This window comes from Loxodonta africana, chromosome 19, assembly GCF_030014295.1.
Source record: "Loxodonta africana isolate mLoxAfr1 chromosome 19, mLoxAfr1.hap2, whole genome shotgun sequence".
Classification (NCBI taxonomy): domain Eukaryota; kingdom Metazoa; phylum Chordata; class Mammalia; order Proboscidea; family Elephantidae; genus Loxodonta; species Loxodonta africana.
The window spans coordinates 77,174,052-77,194,775 of record NC_087360.1 but is presented as its reverse complement, the minus strand read 5'-3'; the positions used below and the strand labels follow the sequence as shown (position 1 = coordinate 77,194,775).

Here is a 20,724-nt window from a genome sequence, read left to right as displayed (position 1 = left end):
TTATATTATTCCCTAATTGTTTCCTGTGCATACTCAAGTTTCCCCAGTTAAAAGAAGATAATAAATATTTGCAGAACCGAAAGGTCTGATTGGGTCTTTTCACCCTCTGGCTGATGGCAGCGTCGCCAGCTTCTGAGACCCAGCCAGGCTGTCACAAGCGGCTTGACACGCGGACCGTGGCTATGAGATCCGCCGGCCACCAGGGGGCGCGCCCTTCCGGGTCCCTCGCTTGGGGAAGCCCTGCCCCGCACGGCGAAGTCCCGCGAGAACGAGACGGGACGCTGGCGAATCTCGGCCCTCCGCGGCTGCCGTAGCGCCGGCCAGGTAAACAGGAAGTGGGCTTCCTGGGAGGATTTTTGGAGTCCAGGTGGGGAGAAGCCGGCGTTCTCCGAGGGAGCGTCCCCGGCGCCGTCGCCTCCTTCCGTCGCCCGCCGCTGCCGGGAAGTGTCACCGGCGCCATGGCCGAGTACTCCTACGTGAAGTCCACCAAACTCGTGCTCAAGGGGGCGAAGGCCAGGAGGTGCGCGCGGCCCGGGGAGGGGGTCCCGTCTGGGGCGCGCGGCGCTGCGGCTCGTCCCCGCGCCCCTGAGCTGGGGAGACGGCGGAGACGCGCCTCGGCTGTGAGAAGCCCAGCCCAGGGCGGTCCGGGCGGCTCCGACCCGCAGCGACCCTCTAGGACGGGGTCGAGCTGCCCCTGGGGTTTCCGAGGGGCGCCCGGTGGATTCAAACTGCCGACCTTTTGGTTAGCTGCCGAGCGCTTAGCCGCTGCGCCACCAGGGCTCCTTCCTTAGCTGTTACAGCCCGAACAGGAGGGAGACAGACCCCAGGAGCCACAAGTGTCGCTTCCTTTGGTTCTGGCCTCGCCCCACACCTGCGGGTGGTGAGTGTGCACTGGGCTGACCACTAGGGTGGAGTGATTTTCACACTTACTCCCCTCCGCCCTCCACTTCCCCCCCCAAAAGTTCCTTTTTGTTTAATGTAATATGAGAAGTGGAACTTGACTGAATCGTATATGGGCTTTGATGGGGATGCGATAAGAACCATAGGACAGGAACCTGGACCCCACCAGTCAGTAACGTTGTGGTTTGGGGCAAGTTGGTTATAATCGTTTAGACTCTATTTACTCATTTATGAAAAGGGATGAATGATACTTCTCTAATAGGATTACCATGAGGATTAAATGGGATCGTGTGTGTATAGTAAGAGCCGAGTGCAAGGAGAGGTAGTAGTGATTGATGACTATTAGGTTTTTAGGGGAAAACACTCCTGTTTCCACTTCTTTTCTAAGTAGATGTGTGGGGGGCTGACTGTTCATAGGAATGTTGAGTGTTTCCTCTTGGCCTGAGTAATAAACAGGTTGGGGTACATTTAGGTGAGATGAAAATGAAATGTGGAGAAGCAAGCTGGAGCCACTGCCCTTGAGAGCTCTGCCCACTGGTCTTGCATTCAGGAATGTATTCTGAATAAGTCTGAGACTCTTACCGTCTGAATTAGGGGAGGGGGGCAGGGGGGTGTGCTTAGTTTCGGAAAGCTTAATTTATACAGAAAATGCCAACAAGTTTGTGTTCTTAAAACTGTCAGTCATAATTTACACTTCCGTATAGCACTTTTTGCGTGCCAAGAACAGTTTAAAGCACAGTTACGTCTTTTTTTAAATCACCCTTGGTAGTTTTTTTTTTTTTTTAATTGAGATATTCAGATACCATAAAACTCATCCTTTGAGAGTGTACCCTGGTGGTATAGTGGTTAATTGCTAACCAAAAGTGCTAACTGCTAACCATAAGGTCGGCAGTTCGAATCCACCAGGTGCTCCTTGGAAACTCCATGGGGCAGTTCTACTCTGTCCTATAGGGTCACTGTAAGTCGGAATCAAATCTCAGCGATGGTCCCCCCCCCCGCAAAGTGTATAACTCAGTGATTTTTTAAATTATATTCACAAGTTTGAGCAACCATTATCACTATCTAATTCCAGAAAGAAACCTGATACCCATTAGCAGTCATTCCCATTTCCCTATCCCCCAGACCCTAGCAACCACTAATCTACTTGCTGTCTCTATGGATTTGCCTACTTGGGACATTTTGTACGAACAGAGTTATACAATATGTGTTCTTACGCGTCTGGTTTTTTTCACTTAGCGTAATGTTTCACAGTTTATCAGTACTTTATTCCTTTTATAGCTGAATAATATTCACTTTATGTCACACATTTTGTTTATCCATCACATGATGGACATTCAGGTTGTTTCTACCTTTTGGGTATTTTGAATAATGCTGTTGTGAACATTCAGATACAAGTTTTTGTCAGAGCATGTTTTCATTTCTCCTCAGCTATATAGAATTGCTGGTTAAATGTAACTTTGAGGAACCCCGAACTTTTTTCCAAAGTGGCTGCTCCATTTTATATTCCCATCAGCGAAGTATGAGGGTGTGTATTAACTCCTAATCCTCGTAACAACTTTATGAGGTGGGTTATATTATTATCCCCATTTTATACATATGAAAGCTGAATCACAAAGAGGTTGAGTAACTTTCCAAGCACCACACAGCTAAGAAGGGGCAGAATCAGGATTCAAAACCAGGCAGTCTGAACAAGGCTGGCATTAATCCAAAAAACACAAAACAATAAATGTTGGAGAGGCTGTGGAGAGATTGGAACACTTACACACTGCTGGTGGGAACATCAAATGGTACAACCGCTTTGGAAATTGATTTGGCGCTTCCTTAAAAACTAGAAATAGAACTACCATACGATCCAGCAATCCCACTCTTTGGAATATATCCTAGAGAAATAAGAGCCTGTACATGAACAGATATATGCACACCTATGTTCACTGCATCACTGTTTACAGTAGCAAAAATATGGAAGCAACCAAGGTGCCCATCAACGGATGAATGCATAAATTATGGTATAGTCACACAGTGGAATACTACTCATGGATAAAGAACAATAATGAATCTGCGAAACATTTCATAACATGGAGGAATCTGGAAGGCATTATGCTGAGCGAAATTAGTCAGCTGCCAAAGGACAAATATTGTATAAGACCACTATTATAAGAACTTGAGAGATAGTTTAAACAGAGAAGAGAATATTCTTTGATGGTTATGAGAGTGGGGAGGAAGGGAGGGAAGTAGAGGGGTTTTCACTAATTAGATAGTGGATAAGAACTATTTTAGGTGAAGGGAAAGACAACACACAGTACAGGTGAGGTCAGCACAACTGGACTAAACCAAAAGCAAAGAAGTTTCCTGAATAAACTGAACACTTTGGAGGCCAGTGTAGCAGGGGCGGGGGTTTGGGGGCCATGGTTTCAGGGGACATCTAAGTCAGTTGTCATAATAAAATCTTTTAAGAAAACATTCTGCATCCCACTTTGGAGAATGGCGTCTGGGGTCTTAAACGCTAGCAAGCGGCCATATAAGATGCATCAATTGGTCTCAACCCACCTGGAGCAAAGGAGAATGAAGAACACCAAGGACACAGAGTACTTGTAAGTCCAAGAGAAAGAAAGGGCCGCATAAACCAGAGACTACATCAGCCTAAGACCAGAAGAACTAGATGGTGCCTGGCTACAACCAATGACTGCCCTGACAGGGAATACAACAGAGAACCCCTGAGGGAGCAGGAGAGCAATGGGATGGGATGCAGACCCCAAATTGTCGTAAAAAGACCAGACTTAATGGTCTGACTGAGACTAGAAGGACGCCGGTGGTCATGGGTCCCAGACCTTCTCTTAGCCCAGGACAGGAACCATTCCCAAAGCCAACTCTTCAGACAGGGACTGGACTGGACAATGGGATAGAAAATGATACTGGTGAAGAGTGAGCTTCTTGGATCAAGTAGACACATGAGACTATGTTAGCATCACCTCTCTGAACGGGAGATGAGAGGGCAGAGGGGGTAAGAAGCTGGCCGAATAGAAATGAAAAGAGAGTGGAGGGAAGAAGTGTGCTGTCTCATTAGGGGGAGAGCGATTAGGAATATACAGCAAGGTGTATATAAATTTTTGTATGAGAGTCCGACTTGCTTTGCAAACTTTCACTTAAAGCAAGATAAAAATGTAAAAAAGCAGTCTGGTTCCAGGGTCCATGCGTGTGTACTGGGCCAGAAGTCACTTCCCAGTGCTGAGTAAAAGTGCATCAGAGTAAATCATTGTAAACTGATAATTTGTGAATCAGTGTACAGTTTAAAAGACTCTGCTAAGTTTCCATATTGTGATATTTAACACACAATCCAATATATCTAAACTCATCTATATAAATGATCTCCTGTAGTAAGAAGAAGAAGAGCAAAGATAAGAAAAGAAAAAGAGAAGAGGAAGAAGAAACCCAGCTTGATATCGTCGGTGAGTCAGTTTTCAGTACTTTATGCTGAGAAAATTCAACATCTGTTGAGTTCTCATTAAAAATATTTTACTAGATAAATACCAAAATAATAGAAGGAATGTGTGACATCTTCCTGTGTGTCTTAAGTGCTCACATACCATCTGTATTTGTAGATTCCCTTTGTTCTTTAGCACAGTAGAGGTCTCTGCTACCTTCCATTCACTATCAGAACAAAGCACAAGACTGATGAAACAGAACTCTCTGATCTCATAGGGACCATTAGTCTACTTGGCCAGTGGTTAAGAGCTCAGGCTGCTAACCAAAAGGTCAGCTCCCTGGAAATCCTATGGGGCAGTTCTGCGCTGTCCTGTAGGGCTGCTATGAGTCAGAATTGACTCAACAGCAACGGGTTTGGTTTTTTGGTTTAGCATTGGTTTACTTAATAGCCCAGCGATTCTAATACATAATTTTCAAGGCCTGATAAGGATACAAAAAAAAAAAAAAACCCATTGCCATCGAGTCAATTCCAACTCATAGCAACCCCATAGGACAGAGTAGAACCGCCCCACAGAGTTTCCAAGGAGCACCTGGTGAATTCGAGCTGCCGACCTTGTGGTTAGCAGCTGTAGCTCTTAACCACCATGCCACCAGGGTTTCCCTATTAAGGATAAATATTATTTAAACCAAATATATTTTGCAGATTACTTTCTTTGAATATGTACACATTTTAATTGTAGAAGCCATTCATAAGCAAGATAGATCTGGTCTCTACCTTCATAGAGCTTACATTCTAGACAGGTGAATAAAAAATGACAATGTGTGACAATCTTTTATGTGTTATAAGACTATGTAGGAAGAAAATCTAATTTAGTCTCTGTAATTTTTAGAAAGAGATAACCTTAAACACGTCTCTGTAGTTTGTTTAAATCATAATAAGTATGTCTTCTTCATCTGTAAACCACTGATAAGTGTTCTCGGTCAACATGGCATAGAACATATAAAATACAAATAGTTTAAAATCATTAATTGCTGTATTCTTAAGATTTTCAGATGGGGCTTTTGGTCACAATTCTAAATAAAGCATTTGTTCCTTCTACTGAAAACAGTTACAGCTACAAGTCAGAAATAGCTCAAATTATTATCTGAACCTCTCGCTAAATTATTATGTTTATTGCTTTCTAACAGCCTTTAGCTAAAATTTTACTAATATCTATTAAAATAAGTAATGAAAGCCTGAATTGTTTCGCCAAATAGGAAATTTTGTCTAGTGGAATTAACTCCATTTTTGAAAATTTTTATTATAGAAGTTTTCAAACTAATATGAAAGTAAAGAGAGTGTAATGAATCCATAGTGTTCTTAGACCACAGTATTAGTAATTTTCGATATTTCGTCAGTCTTGTTTCATTTACACACACACACATTTTTTTTTCTGGAGAATTTTAAGGCAAATCGGAGATAGGTTGTTCCATCCGTAAATACCTAAGTGTGCATCTCTTATTAGGCCAGTCTCTGCCTCCTTCTCTCCCTCCCTCTCCACTCTTGTTATCAGACGCTGTCTAATGCCCAGTCAGTGACTGACTCGTTTCCACGGGGAAGATTTGAGGCCGTGTTTCCTTCTCTTAAAAACTTCTGCAGCAATCTGTTTAAATAGGTAGACCCTAGGGTTGAGCATTTCTGTGTACACATTAATGTCCATAGACATGGTTTCTGCTCATTTCGCTTCTGATTTAAAATTACAAACTCTTTCTGGGGGAATAGGTAAGAAACAGTCATTGCCTCTGGACAGCAGAGAATAGACTGTTCTCTGTATATCTTGTTGTACCTTCATGTGTATGACTTATACATTTTTTATATTTTAAAAGGAACCTAACCTTAACTCTGGTAATAATCACGTGAATATGCACACACACGCAAATGAATGCATATAAACTGGTGCTAGGGAACGAATTATGTCTCCCAAAAATACATGTTGTACATCTCAACCTCGGTACCTATGGTTATAATCCCATTTGGGAATGGGCTGTCTTTGTTAGGTTAGTGAGGCAGCATTAAGGTAGGGTATATCTTGAGTCAATCTCTTTTGAGATATAAAAGAGATTAAACATGCTAACAGAACAGAGATGGGGTAAGATAGATGCCAAGCCAGATGGAGATTTCCAAGGAACCAGGAAGCAGAAGCTGAAGAGACAAGGGCCTTCCCCAGAGCCAATAGAGAAAGAAAGCCTTCTCTTAGAGTGGGCACTCTGAACTCAAACGTCTAGCCTCCTAAACTGTGAGGAAATAAATTTGTTTGTGAAAGCTGTCCGTGTGTGACATTCCTGTTTTAGCAGCCCTAGATGACTAAGACAACTGATACAAACTGAATAAGGTCCATGGATCCTATCAGTGTCAGCTTCCTGGTTTTGACATTGTACTGGAATAACGCAACACGTTACCGTTGCGAGAAAGTAGATGAAGGGTACATGGGATCTTTCTGTATTATTTCTTACCACTGCAAAATAAAAAGCTTTAAGAAATAATTATAGCAACAACAACAAAAGAGAATCTTGTGTTCATTCTAAAATTTAACGTTTAAATATTGGTTTTATTTTTTAGGAATCTGGTGGACTGTAACAAACTTTGGTGAAATCTCAGGAACCATAGCCATTGAAATGGATAAAGGAACCTATATACACGCACTGGACAATGGCCTTTTCACCCTGGGAGCTCCACATAAAGAAGGTTTGTGTCTGGTAGAAGCAGGGGAAGGGACAAAGCCACATTAAGTATATATTTTACGACACTCATTTAGGCCACGTTCTTATTGGTCTCAACTATATTTCCAAAGAACGGAGCCACTGCATCTGACTCCTCCACTCTCTTCCCACTGTGGCGGTGCCCTCTTTTCAGTATGAGCATTTCGGAACATTCTGTATAGTCCCAGGTACAAATACGGCATGGATAACTGAAATAGTAAGTGGAAAGAAAAAAAGAAAATCTGGTTAAGAAGAAAATCAGAGGTTTGAATTTCTTCATTCTTTGGACCTTTTGCCAGAACTGACTGATCTGGGGTGTAGTTAACAACTTGAAGTCTGTCCTCCCCGTTAGCCCATCAGAAGACGCTCTAACGAAGTGTGAGGTAACTGAAAGGAAAAAGCAGTACGTTTTGGTCAGAATCGTCATCCGTTGAGTAAATTAGAGCATTTGGTTTTTAAATGTTAGGTGCTTACCTATTTGTTTATAACACACAGAGCAATCTTGGAAGTGACTAAGTATACACCCCCTGCCGGCCTATCTTATTAAGTATGTAAAAGCTAACACCGCAGTTTTCTGAAGACAAAATAGATCTTGATATTATAGATACTGTATTATCATACTTATATCGAAATACTCTTACATTAAAATTAGGAACAGGCAACTTTCGCCCATTGGAGAAGGACTTAATCATCATAGTGGGAAAGGCAGACAGCTTCACGGATCACCATTATTTCTGCCTTTGACATACCCTGATACCTAACTCACACTAACTTGTACATGTTATGCTGTCTTAATATATTTTTTAAAAGTTACGTTTTTTTACAGCTGAAAAAATTTTTATGTGTATGTTTAAAGCAAATGTCAAATTTATTTTAAAATGGTTTTCTTTTGTAGTCGATGAGGGCCCTAGTCCCCCAGAGCAGTTTACAGCTGTCAAACTATCTGATTCCAGGTAAGCTTGAGTTGAACAATAATTAATAACATTTATGTGTGTGTGTGTTTAATTCATTCATTAAAAAATACTAGTATCTAGCTACCTGAAGCCCAGAGAGTAATTTTTATTTAAAAAGCAAAATAATTTTTTCTGAAAAGTGGATTTTGTGGCATTTCAAAAATACAGCATTATTTGTACGTCCAGTAATTATTTAGGTATTAAGTGAGATTTTTAATGAGTTTGCGTTTAGAACAGAAAGCCTCATATGTAAAGCATACATGATTATCCAAGATAATACTTCGGATATTAAAAAAGCCCATTAATTTATCTTTCTTTTTATTTTAAAATGATTTCTACTAGAATATCTGTGTGCGTATATATTTGTATTTTTGTAAAATCAAACCCATTGCTGTTGAGTCAATGCCTATAGTACAGAGTAGAACTGCCCCACAGGGCTTCCAAGGACCACTTGGTAGATTCGAACCCCCAACCTTTTGGTTAGCAGCCAACCTCTTAACTCTTAACCACTACGCCACCAGTGTTTCCGTGTGTGTGTGTCTGTGTGTGGAAAAACACATGTGGTTATCTTGGGTGGTGGGTTAAGATGGGTCACTTTCTACTGTAATTTCCTAACGTGTGTGTGTGTGTCTGTGTGTCTGTGTATGGAGAAACACGTGATTATCTTGGGTGGCGGGTTAAGATGGGTCGCTTTCTACTATAATTTCCTAATGTATGTGTGTGTGTGTGTCTGTGTGTCTGTGTATGGAGAAACACGTGATTATCTTGGGTGGCGGGTTAAGATGGGTCGCTTTCTACTATAATTTCCTAATGTGTCTGTGTGTGTGTCTGTGTATGGAAAACACGTGATTATGTCAGGTGGTGGGTTAAGGTGGGTCACTTTCTACTATAATTTCCTAATGCTCAACTACAAACCTGTATTTTATAATCAGGAAAAAAAAAAAAAAGGACGTTGGGTTTGTTTGTTTTCAAACCCAGTAAGTACTTCTACATAAATTCTGCCTATCGAGATATGTTGAACCACATCAGACGTGTATTTTGAACTTTTTTTCCTTGTATTGAACAGTACTTCATTAGAATAAAAAATCTCATTATAAGGAAATCATATGTGTATATGTGTACTATTTTTGTGTTCCATATTGAACTTCTCTCAGTTTGTGTGTTGTGCGTGTACACTATTTTTATGTTCCATATTGAATTGAACTTTTTTTCTATTAATCTGAAGAATTGCCCTGAAATCTGGGTATGGAAAATATCTTGGTATAAATTCAGATGGACTTGTTGTTGGGCGTTCAGATGCAATTGGGCCAAGAGAACAATGGGAGCCAGTCTTTCAAGATGTAAGTAGTTGATTGTTTATAAAAGCTTCTTGTCGGTATAAAAGAAAGTCTTTAAAAGTCAGTGAGGGAGACAGAAGGACCACATACAGCAGACACTACATCAGCCTGAGACCAGAAGAACTAGATGGTGCCCAGCCATAACCAGTGACTGCTCTGACAGGCAACACAACAGAGAACCCCTGAGGGAGCAAGAGAGCAGTGGGATGCAGACCCCAAATTCTCATAAAAAGACCAGACTTAATGGTCAGACTGGGACTAGAAGGACCCCAGTGGTCATGGTCCCCAGACCTTCTGTTAGCCCGAGACAGGAACCATTCCCGGGGCCAACTCTTCAAACAGGGATTGGACTGGAATATGGGATAGAAAATGTTACAGGTTAAGAATGGGCTTCTTGGATCAAGTAGACACATGAGACTGTGTTGGCATCTCCTGTCTGGAAGGGAGATGAGAGGGCAGGGGGAGTCAGAAGCTGCCCAAATGGACACGAGGAGAGAGCGTGGAGGGAAGTAGTGTGCTGTCTCGTTAGGGGGAGAGCAATTAGGAGTGTATAGCAAGGTGTGTATAAATTTTTGTACGAGAGACTGACTTGATTTGTAAACTTTTACTTAAAGCACAATAAAAATTAATAATAATAAAAAAAAAACATTGTATGGGAGAGATGACAGACTATGTAGAAGCTTGTTTGGTGCCCATACAAAAATAAACCCATAGTTCTATGTGGCAAAAAAAAAAAGTCAACGAGAGCATGTATTCTTTTAAAAAAAAAAAAAAAAGTACTATAGTACATTAAATTGGAGGGAAAAAATCATACGAACTCATAACATTAAAATGATCTCCAAAAATGGCACCACAAAAACAGCAGTAGTGTTTTGCCTCCACCGTTCCCGTGTACCCCTCCTGCCTAGATTTAGGTCTCTTAATTTTCATTAAAAAACTAGGATTCCTTAGAGGATAGCCGATTCTAAGTCTTGGGACAGGAGAACAAGGATAGTTTAGGACTGTCTCCTTGCTAGCAGGAATTAGAGATGCCTCCAAAACTGTCGTAAGAGGACAGTGGGACAGGCTCGAGGGAATGGCCACTGACCAAGTCATGACAATTTCTGCATAAAATAATAAATAGTAATGATAATGGTAGTTCACTGAAATGAAGTTGAAATAAAGTAAAAGTCCTTGAGTTCAGAAGATAAAAAAATATAGTGTATAAAAATATAGTTTTAATACAAAATAAGGATAAAGAGATTAATTTTTATTAAGTAGGATGGTGCTGCAGTATGTACTTTGTTAAGTCTATGTCTGTTTATACAGAATACCTAAAGTTCCTTCTTGTATTTGTGTAAGCAGTAAAGATTGAACAGAGACATGAAAAAGCTAAATAACCAAAAACCAGCCTGTTGCTGTCAAGCCAATTCCTACTCATAGTGACCCTATAGGACAGAGTAGAACTGCCCCCATAGGATTTCCAGGGAGTGCCAGGTGGATTTGAACTGCCAGCCTTTTGGTTAGCAACCATAGCTCTTAACCACTACGTCGCCAGGGTTTCCACAAAAGCTAAATCGTCTCCAATAAGTAGATGTTAACCTCAACAACAGCCAGGACCAGTGGACACCAGTCTCTCATACAATAACTACATAGAACAGTTCAGTCATTGAGTAGCACCAGTGATCACATACAGCAACAAATTCAAAATAGGATCCAACGGTGTTTTCTAAGATGATAAATTAGCCAGGCATCCTCAAAAAAAGAGGTAACTACTGAGACTCATTCCCTCATCTCTGAGAATAAAATCTCTGATTTAGTGGCTTTCAAACTTTTTTGACCCCAGCGTACACACAACTAAGAAGAGTATGAATGTTTTTTCCACATGTGGAAGTCCCTTAGACATTGCTTCTTGAAGTTCTGAATAGTAGATTCAAAGGCACCAAAGGCTAGCTATTCTATATGTTTTTATTTCTTGTTTATAGTGAAAAGAAATGTTACTTAAAACACTACTGTTTGAGTAAATTATTCTGGATCACATTATTCACATTTTTTTATTTTGTCTGTAAAGCTCATTTTTAAATTGAACTAAATCAGTTATATCCTTAATATATCTGCTATGGACTGAATTGTGTCCCCCCAAAATATGTATTATAAATCCTAACTTGTATACCTGTGGTTATAATCCCATTTGGGAATGGGTTGTCTTTGTTACGTTAACGTAGCAGGATTAGGGTAGGGTGTGTCTGGAGTCACTCTCTGTAGAGATACAAAAGGGATTAAACAAGCCAGCCAGAGAAGCAGAGGTGGGGGAAGAGAGATGCCAGGCTGCAGGACGGTCAGCCCAAAGCAACAAGGACCTCCCCGCAGAGCCAACAGAGAGAGAGAGCCTTCCCCTGGAGCCAGCACCCTGAATTCAGACTTGTAGCCTCCTAAACTGTGAGAGAATAAATTTCTGTTTGTTAAAGCCGTCCACTTGTGGTATTTCTGTTAACAGCAACACTAGGTAACTAAGACAGTATCTTTTAGGCCAAAGAAAACAATTTTATTGTACATAGTCAGAATTTAGTCCTACCGAAAGAATATACTAAAAATATTTATTGTGGTTATTTTTGCAGAGTAATGTTATAGGTTATTTTGGTTTTCTTTTGTATTCATTTTTATATTTTCCTGGTTCTCTATTAATTCTTTTTCCTGATTTACTTTTAGAATCGGGGGAGAAACTAGTTTAAAGAGTTAAGAATTCTTTTGCAGTTATTCTTATAGCTCTGTTTTGTTGTTTTGTTTTATTTAGGGGAAAATGGCTTTATTGGCCTCAAATAGCTGCTTTATTAGATGCAATGAAGCAGGCGATATAGAAGCCAAGAGTAAAACGGCAGGAGAAGAGGAAATGATCAAGGTAATCACCACATGCATCCGCAGACTAGCACACCTCATACCGTAAAACACCACAGGTAACCCAACCACTGCCGTTGAGTCGATTCCGACTCATAGCGACCCTATAGGACAGAGTAGAGCTGCCTCATAGGGTTTCCAAGGAGCGCCTGGCGGATTCCAACTGCTGACCTCTTGGTTAGCAGCCTTAGCGCTTAACTACTACACCACCAGGGTTTCCACCACAAGTAACATGCCCACGTAAATACCGCGCCCACACATACAACGCACGGAAGTGATGACATTAGGTAAAACGGTTCTGGCATGGTGCACCCACGTGTGTGTATACCACCCAGGTCTCAGGACACTTCCACCTCATTCACCTGTCCCCATCATATTGTTCTGTTGATTTACTTTAATCTCATGCTTATGTTTATAAAAATGGTCCAAAAATGTTACTTTTGATCATAATTGTATAATAAAGGTATAAGCCAAGAAGTCACGGATCAAGTTTGGTAGTCCCCCAGTAATTGCAAAATAAGCAATCGAAACTGTGTGTTTGTTTCTATTAAATTAGCTTAACATTTGACTGAGAAAACCTTATCAGATCGTCTTAAGTGAAACCATTAGGTTATGTTAGGTTTGCTCATTTTGTAGTTTAATTATGTCTTCTAAGCGTCAGCGTCTTTGATCAGTGGTCATAAGTCGCCTTAGTCACATGCCCATGAGCCTAGGTCTATAGAAAGACCCTTGCTTCTTGTGCACCTCACATTTGTGATCAGAAATTGGAATTGAAGTCAGCAACCTGGAAAAAACATTGATATAGTGCGCTTACAAAAGTAACGTGCAGGGGGTTGTGTAGCTGGCAGAAACTCGTAACTTGCGTGTAAATTTGCATAAATGTGGTATATATGATGTGGGAAATGCTGGGGGCATAGTGGTTATGTGCTACAGCTGCTAACCAAAAGGTCGGCAGTTCAGATCCACCAAGCACTCCTTGGAAACTCTGTGGGGCAGATCTGCTCTGCACTATAGAGTTGCTATGAGTCGGAATCAAGTCGACGGCAATGGGTTTATATATGATGTGACTACACTCTTTAAAACGCTAAAGTCATTTACTGTCACATCAAAGGTTAATAGCATTTTATAACATGACACACTGCTGAAAGCGTCCCACCTATGGTCTTCTTTAATGTTTTAGTGCTCCTAAGAGATAGCTGTTGTCTTAACTTTACAGGTGAGGAAGCAGCCTCTGACCCTCCCTGCATCCTCACCAGTTTTGGTCTAGACACGGTAGAGGCGAGCTGTGTATTCAGGCCCACCTGACTCCAGAAGCTTCTTTCACATTTCATACCAGACTGCTTCTCAGAAAGCCAGCCATTAAGAATATGCTAGTGTATTTTTGACTTGGCTACATGTAATTCAGTTTATTTATTTATATTTATCTATTCATACCTTTTTTTATTCATACTTAGTTTTATGATATCATGTTTAAATTATTGTTCATCTTGGTTACATTTCCAACGTGTGACTAATTGATGACAGTACAGATATATGTGCAGTACTTTACACTTCTAGGGAGAGAGACGCTGTGTTACCATTAATTACAGCAGTTTGAGGGACCTGTCCGATTTCCCTGGGTCTTTGTGGTTAATCCGGGACCTGGAAGCTCTGAGCAACGACTACCTAGCACCCTTCCATTTACACGAAGGCTGTGCTGGTCTCTGTCGGTCATCCACCTCTATTGGCCTGGCTTTGTCAACCAGACCACAGATCCCTCCTACCAAAAGTAGTACGGTGACACAGGCCCCAGCCAGGAATTTTCCCGGGTCTTCCAGGACCCCTCTAGCCAAACTCTGACACGTATGTCATTGGCACACAGGTGTGGTGGTGTTGGTCACCATTTTCTGAACAGTTTTGGCACTGGACTGTGAGCCACAAAGACCAGTTTGGAGACACGTGTCCTATGTGTTGCAAATTAAGCCAGTTTCAAACCCACTGGGAGTCCATTTCAATTCATAGTGACCCTAGAGGACGTAGTAGGACTGCCCATAGGGTTTCCACGGAGTGGCTGGTGGATTCGAACTGCCGACCTCCTGGTTAAGCTGAGCTCTTTACCACTGTGCCTCCAGGTCTCCAAGCCAGTTCCAAAGGCCTAAATTCTACTTTGTCCCACTTAATTGATCCAAATTGCTATATCTGGATCAAATAACATATCGCATGTGATTGTAAGTATCTGTCAAAACTTACGAGGATGTATGGAGAGTTTTAAAGTGGTGGATTCCAATTAAGTAAAAACAAATTCTGTTATGTGAAGTCTTAATATATTTGGTAATAGTCTGTCCAAAGTAAAGTAGCTTCTGTCTTAAGCTTTCAGTATGATAAAAAATCAATATAATCTGCTATGGACAATTAGATCTCAGTATATACTTTAAGGAGCCTTGGTGGAACGACGGTTAAGCACTCGGCTGCTGACAGGTTGGTGGTTTGAACCCACCTAGCAGCAGTGTGGGAAAAAGACCTGGGAATCTGCTCCCGTAAAGGTTACTGCCTGGAAAACCCTATGGGGCAGTTCTGCTATGTCACATGGAGTCACTGGGAGTCAGAATGGACTCAACAGCACCTAACAACACATACTCACTCTGAGGCCACACTTATATTTGTTAAATTACTACCTAATTGCTCAGCACAATCTGATTTGTAAAATATTTTTCAAATCATTTTATCTTTAGTGTATCTGACACAAGGGCTCTAGAGAAATACAATAGCAATTACTTCTACAAATTATATATATGAAATCCTAGACACATAATCCAGAACCTGTCTGTTTTCTGAATCTCATTGCTAAGTTGATTTTTTTTTCCTCTGGAGAAATCGCCTAGAATGTTCTTATGTGGTGACTAAAACAGAGGGAGAAGGTAAGTATATAACCTGTTGTGTTCTTTTCTCCAATATCCAGATTAGGTCCTGTGCTGAAAGAGAAACCAAGAAAAAAGATGACATTCCAGAAGAAGACAAAGGAAATATTAAGCAGTGTGAAATCAATTACGTGTACGTAGTCTTCTCCTTCCAGACCCGAAGGTTTGGTCAGGAAGTGCTTCTCAAGGAGCTTTTAATGTCCACTGTAGGACAGAGGAGCCCTGATGGCGCAGTGGTTAAGAGCTCGGCTGCTAACCAGAAGGTCAGCAGTTCGAATCCACCAGCCGCTCCTCAGAAGCCCAATGGGGCAGTTCTACTCTGTCCTACAGGGTCGCTATGAGTCAGAATCGACTCAAGGGCAATGAGTTTGGTTTTGGGGTCTAGGACAGAGCATGGAGCTGAATGCTCTCGAATTCTCAGGGCTTCAGTTTTCCTGGTTAACTTGCCAACTTTCAAAGCCACAGGCACTTGGGCTAGTCAGCTCTCCCTCTTGCTTAACCTATCAGACTGTTACGCCAAACAGATGCTGAGCAAAGCCAGGACACAAGGAACTCAAACCAGCCTTTCTTGGTGGAAGCGGGGCTTGTAGAGTCACCCGCACAGCTGCCTTATGGGGTGGGTCAGTAAGGAGGTCACCTTTGTAGTTGGAAAGCTGTGGGTTATTGAAGAACTCAGATTTTTTAATGAATGGAAAACTTTATAAGTTCATCAGTGAACACATGTAAGCAAAGTTTGAGGTATTTTTAAAACATTTTCTTAACAGAAAGAAATTTCAGAGCTTCCAAGACCACAAACTTAAAATAAGTAAAGAAGATAATAAGATTCTTAAAAAGGCTCGGAAAGATGGATTTTTGCATGAGACACTTCTGGACAGGTAGGTGTATTTGTATTTCCAACTATTTTAAGTAGCCAATAGAAGTGGTGTGTATAAAACCAATATTCTTTTTAAATCAGTTTTCAAATTTTAGTCTTTATTTATGATTTGAGAACGTGGTAATATTGCCTAGAAATCCCATCGTAAGTCTGGGGAAAGGGCCAAGAAAGAGTATCTTGAAATTACAGCCAGATTCTAAATACATACTGTAAGAGATTCAGATTTGATTGAAACTATTTTATAAATTTATTTACCACCATCGTTATATAACTGTTAGAACCAGGTGTAGGTAGAAGTAGTGTAATTAACATCAAAACTCTGTGGATTCTTTTGGAGTCGTACAGGTTCCTAATGATCAGATGAAAAATAGACCGGCTTAAAAAGTTACCAAGTATAAAAGTTACATGAATTAAATTCAAAGCAGTTTTATTAAGTTGGATTCAAAAGTGTGCAAGATATTTATCATAGTCCAGTATTATTTATTTATGTCTACTATTTAGGTAAATACTGTTCTACATGTACAACATGAAAAAAAAAAAACAGGTGTAACTGAGCTTACAGTTGTCAGCCAGGCAAGTGCCAGCCGGATAGAGACTTTGGTAATCTCCTGCCACTTACTCATCCAAGTCATGTGTTGCAAAATCAGTCTTAAAATCTCCCTGTGCGCTGTTTGACAAAGGCGATGGCTAATCATGTAGTTCCCATTGGGTAGTTGATAGAGTTCCCGGAAGTAAGTAAATGAGATAAGAATTGTTTGCTGCAGCTGAGCGACTTAGCATGCATCTAGTTCTAAGAAATCAGGAAGGGGCTGTAAAAAATAATCAGGGTGCAGGGTCAAAAGAACTAGAGTAAGCTCCGTGTCCTCCAACTTTTTTCGCTTGTGAAAATACAGCATTGCCACCCTGATAGTTAGAACTTAAGGGCTTGCTTAATTCAGAGGCTGCAGCCAGAAGTGCTGCTGCTGTGCACCGAAAAAGCCACTGGGCAATGTTTATGACACACTGGGGGAATTAAAAACATAAAATTTGAATACACATTTGAATGTATGTTTTGCAGCAGTATAACCAAATTTGAGAGCAGTTTCTAAGCATGAGTTTTATATTTAGTAGCAGTTTTTTGTCTGTAACATAAATATTAACTATATATGGCATGTTTTACATAAATTAATGTTTTTTATTTATTTATTTTTTTGGTTCAAACAGGAGAGCCAAATTGAAAGCTGATAGATACTGCAAATGACCAGGATTTTTGTTTCTATCTTATCCTGTTTTTTTTTTTTCTGAATAAAATATTCAGTGGAAGCTCTTTTATGGAGTCCTTGGTCTGTTACGGAATTAGTGTTGAACGAATAGCTAGTTTCAGCAGGATTAATCAAGTTGGATCGAGATTCCCTAAGAATGTTCCCGCTGGTTAGCTTGCAGTGCTTCACGTGGAAATGACGCTAGTGTCAGATTTTTTTTTGCTTTTCTGGATTTTCATTCATAAAGTCTGAGGTACTGCTCAGTGAAGCCGATGCTTCCCGTGTAGCTCGTGGACTCTGTCTTCATTGCTTTACAGCCGTCCTTTACATGACTTGATGCTTAACCTGTAGCTTTAAAAAGGAGTTAGAAACTCCCAGTGCAGTCAGTCAACAAGGCTCTGTGATTCTACCTCTTAAGTACTGGCCAAATCACAGGCAGTCCAAACAATTCTCAGATCACAGGGGCTGGACAGAGAGAAAGAAATCACCTATTAGGCAGTGGGATGGAACCTAGAAACATCACCAAAGAGCAGGTAGGCTCTGAACAGAGGGAAAAACCAGAAAACCAAACCTGTTGCCATCAAGTCAATTCCAACTCATAGCAACCCTATAGGACAGAGAAGAATGGCCCCATAGGGTTTCCAAGGAGCGGCTGGTGGATTCGAACTGCCAACCTTTTGATTAGCAACTGAGGTCTGAACCACCAGGGCTCTGAGCAGAGGATAGGAGAGTAAAATTGGGGCGATTCCCTAATCAGGAGTGTTTGGCCACAGTGCATGTATATGTAATGCTGTCATCTACACTTGTGGGGTGGATTAGGAGCTATTAAAGGGCTTCGCTAAGTATTGCTGAGATACGCCGCGCTGAGGCTGTTTATTCCTAGCCTGCCTCTTTCTGAGTAACTGAATATCGTATTCCATATGTTATCCAACCCAATGACTGTTCCAGAATCCAGGTGGTGTATCAGAATCATTCCTGAAATACAGATGGCTGGATGTCACACTGGGAATTCTGATGAAGGGCTGATGTGGGCCCAGGCACGTCTATAGTTTTAAAACCCCAAATTAATTCCAGTGCACAGCCATGACTGAGGCCTGGCCTAGTTCTCACCTTTTTATTCCATCTGTCACCAAATCTAGAGCTACATGGCCACTCTACACGCAAGGTAGCTAAGCTTGAGGGAACTTACAAGGGCGCCCTGGCTGTAGGTCAGGCCCTTCTTTCATCAGATTCTTAGACCATGCTTACCAGTCTGTACTACAAAGCAATGATTCTCAGCCAGGGGCTGTTTTGCCCTCCTCCCCACCCCCCAGGGACATTTGGCATTGCCTGGAGACATGTTTGGTTATCACGACTGGGGGGACGGGATTGCTACTGGCATCTAGCGGGTAGAAGCTAGGAATACCGCTAAATATTCTATAATAAAAGAGACAGCCCTACAACTAAGGATTGCCTGGCCCAATACTGCCAAGGCTATGAAACGTGCCCTAGGGCTTGGTCTATTCCTTGCTTTCCCAGTTCCCTGGCCCTCCAAAATAGTAGTTGAAATTCGTATACACAAGACTCTCCTAGGACACCTGTCTTACATACAGAGCTCCGAAACCCACTCCAGAGAGTTAGGCTTAGCCAATCTAGGATTAGGCCTCAGAATTGGCACTTTAACAAGCTCCCAGATTACTCTGAAGCAGGTGATCACGATCCTGTTTGAGAAACGCTGCCCTCAAAGATGGAAATCTTGCTTCCAAACAAGCTTGGTGCCTGAGATCATCTACCTGCCAACTGAGTTCCCTGCAACAGACATTCTGTCATCCTGAGTTTCTGAACATAGTGTGTTCCTGGATTCCTTATCACCGTGCCTGCCGTCATGTTCCCGAGCTCCTGCCACATTTTGTGGAGAAGAACTAATTACAGACCCTGGCAACTAGGAAGACACAGATGATTAAAAATATGCATTGCCTACCGTCTTAATTATCTAATGCTATAACAGAAATACCACAAGTGGATGGCTTTGGAATTTATTCTTTCACAGTCTAGGAGGCCAGGAGTCCGAATTCAGGGTGCCAGCTCCAGGGGAAGGCTTTCTCTCTTCGTCAGCTCTGGGGGAAGATCCTTGTCCGCAGTCTTCCCCTGGTGTAGGAACTTCTCAACACAGGGACCCTGAGTCCAAAGGATGTACTCTGCTCCTGGTTCTTACTTGGTGGTAATGAGGTCCCTCTCCTCTCTGCTGGATTCTCTTTTTTATTTCAAAAGAAATTGATTCAAAATACAACCTAATCCTGTAGATTGTGTCCTGCCTTATTAACATAGCTGCCTCTAACCTGCCTCATTAACATAGAGGTTAGAATTTACAACACATCGGATAATCACATCAGGTCACAAAATGGAGGACAACCATACAATACTGGGAATCATGGCCTAGCCAAGTTGACACATTTTTGGAGACATAGTTCAATCATAACACCTACCTTCAAGGAGCTTACTGGCTATTGAAAGAGGGCAACAAATGAATATAACCCGTTATATGTTCCTGAGCAGAGTTAGAATTGATGCCTTTGAATTACAGCATTGGCAAGGAAATATTGAATATACCATGGACTGCCAGAAGAATGAACAAATCTGCCTTGTAAGAAGTACAGCCAGAATGCTCTTTAAAAACAAGAATGGTGAGACTTTGTCTCACGTACTTTGGACATGTTATCAGGAGGGAATAGTCTCTGGAGAAGGACATCACATTTGGTAAAGTAGAACCAAAAAGCCCAATGCCATTGACTGGATTCTGACTCATAGCGAGAGCGTCCATGAAGAAGAGGAAGACCCTCAATGAGATAGATTGACAAGGTAGCTGCAACAAGCGGCTCAAACATAGCAATGATTGTGAGGATGGTGCAGGACTGGGCAGTGTTTCATTCTGCTATACATAGTGTTGCTATGAGTCATAGCTGACTTGACAGCACCGAACACCACAAATAACTGTTATAACAGCTGCTTTAAAATCCTTGTCTGCTAATTCTAACGTCTAGATCATTTCGGGGTTGATCTCCATTGATGCTTTTTCTTTGATGTATGGTTCTCCTTTTCCTGTTTCTTCATATACCTAGTACAATTATATATATATATATACACACACATATACATATGCACATATATATACACACATATACATATGTATATATACACGTACACACAGATATGTACATACATATGTATATATACACATGTACATGTACACGTATGTACATATATACACATGCATGTACATATATACACATATATGTACCTATACACACATGTACATACATGTATATATATATACACACATATACATATGTACATATACATACACACATACACACACATTCTGGCAAAGCTTGGTTCCTTGCTCTGGATCCTGTTTCTGGCGCATCATCATCTGACCTCTAGCTCTTGTGACTTGAGCCAGCAGCTTGTCATCTGACCTGCCGACTGTGGAATTCATCAGCTTCCACA

The 20,724-nt window shown here is 41.2% G+C and overlaps 1 protein-coding gene across 3 annotated transcripts in view; it reads left to right on the top strand.

Moving 5' to 3' along the window:
- The first annotated feature begins 270 nt into the window (after positions 1-270).
- The window catches only part of FRG1 (FSHD region gene 1), a 28,145-nt gene continuing 7,691 nt past the window's right edge, over positions 271-20,724 (top strand). The window contains exons 1-9 of one of the 3 annotated variants that reach the window (XM_003412325.4): positions 331-520; positions 4,276-4,346; positions 6,923-7,048; positions 7,958-8,015; positions 9,241-9,355; positions 12,126-12,230; positions 15,165-15,256; positions 15,888-15,998; positions 17,201-17,303. In XM_003412325.4, the coding sequence (XP_003412373.1) occupies positions 459-520; positions 4,276-4,346; positions 6,923-7,048; positions 7,958-8,015; positions 9,241-9,355; positions 12,126-12,230; positions 15,165-15,256; positions 15,888-15,998; positions 17,201-17,237 (777 nt within the window). In that variant the 5' untranslated portion in view covers positions 331-458 and the 3' untranslated portion in view covers positions 17,238-17,303. The other 2 variants (XM_023551189.2, XM_010592517.3) reach the window with 2 other exon arrangements.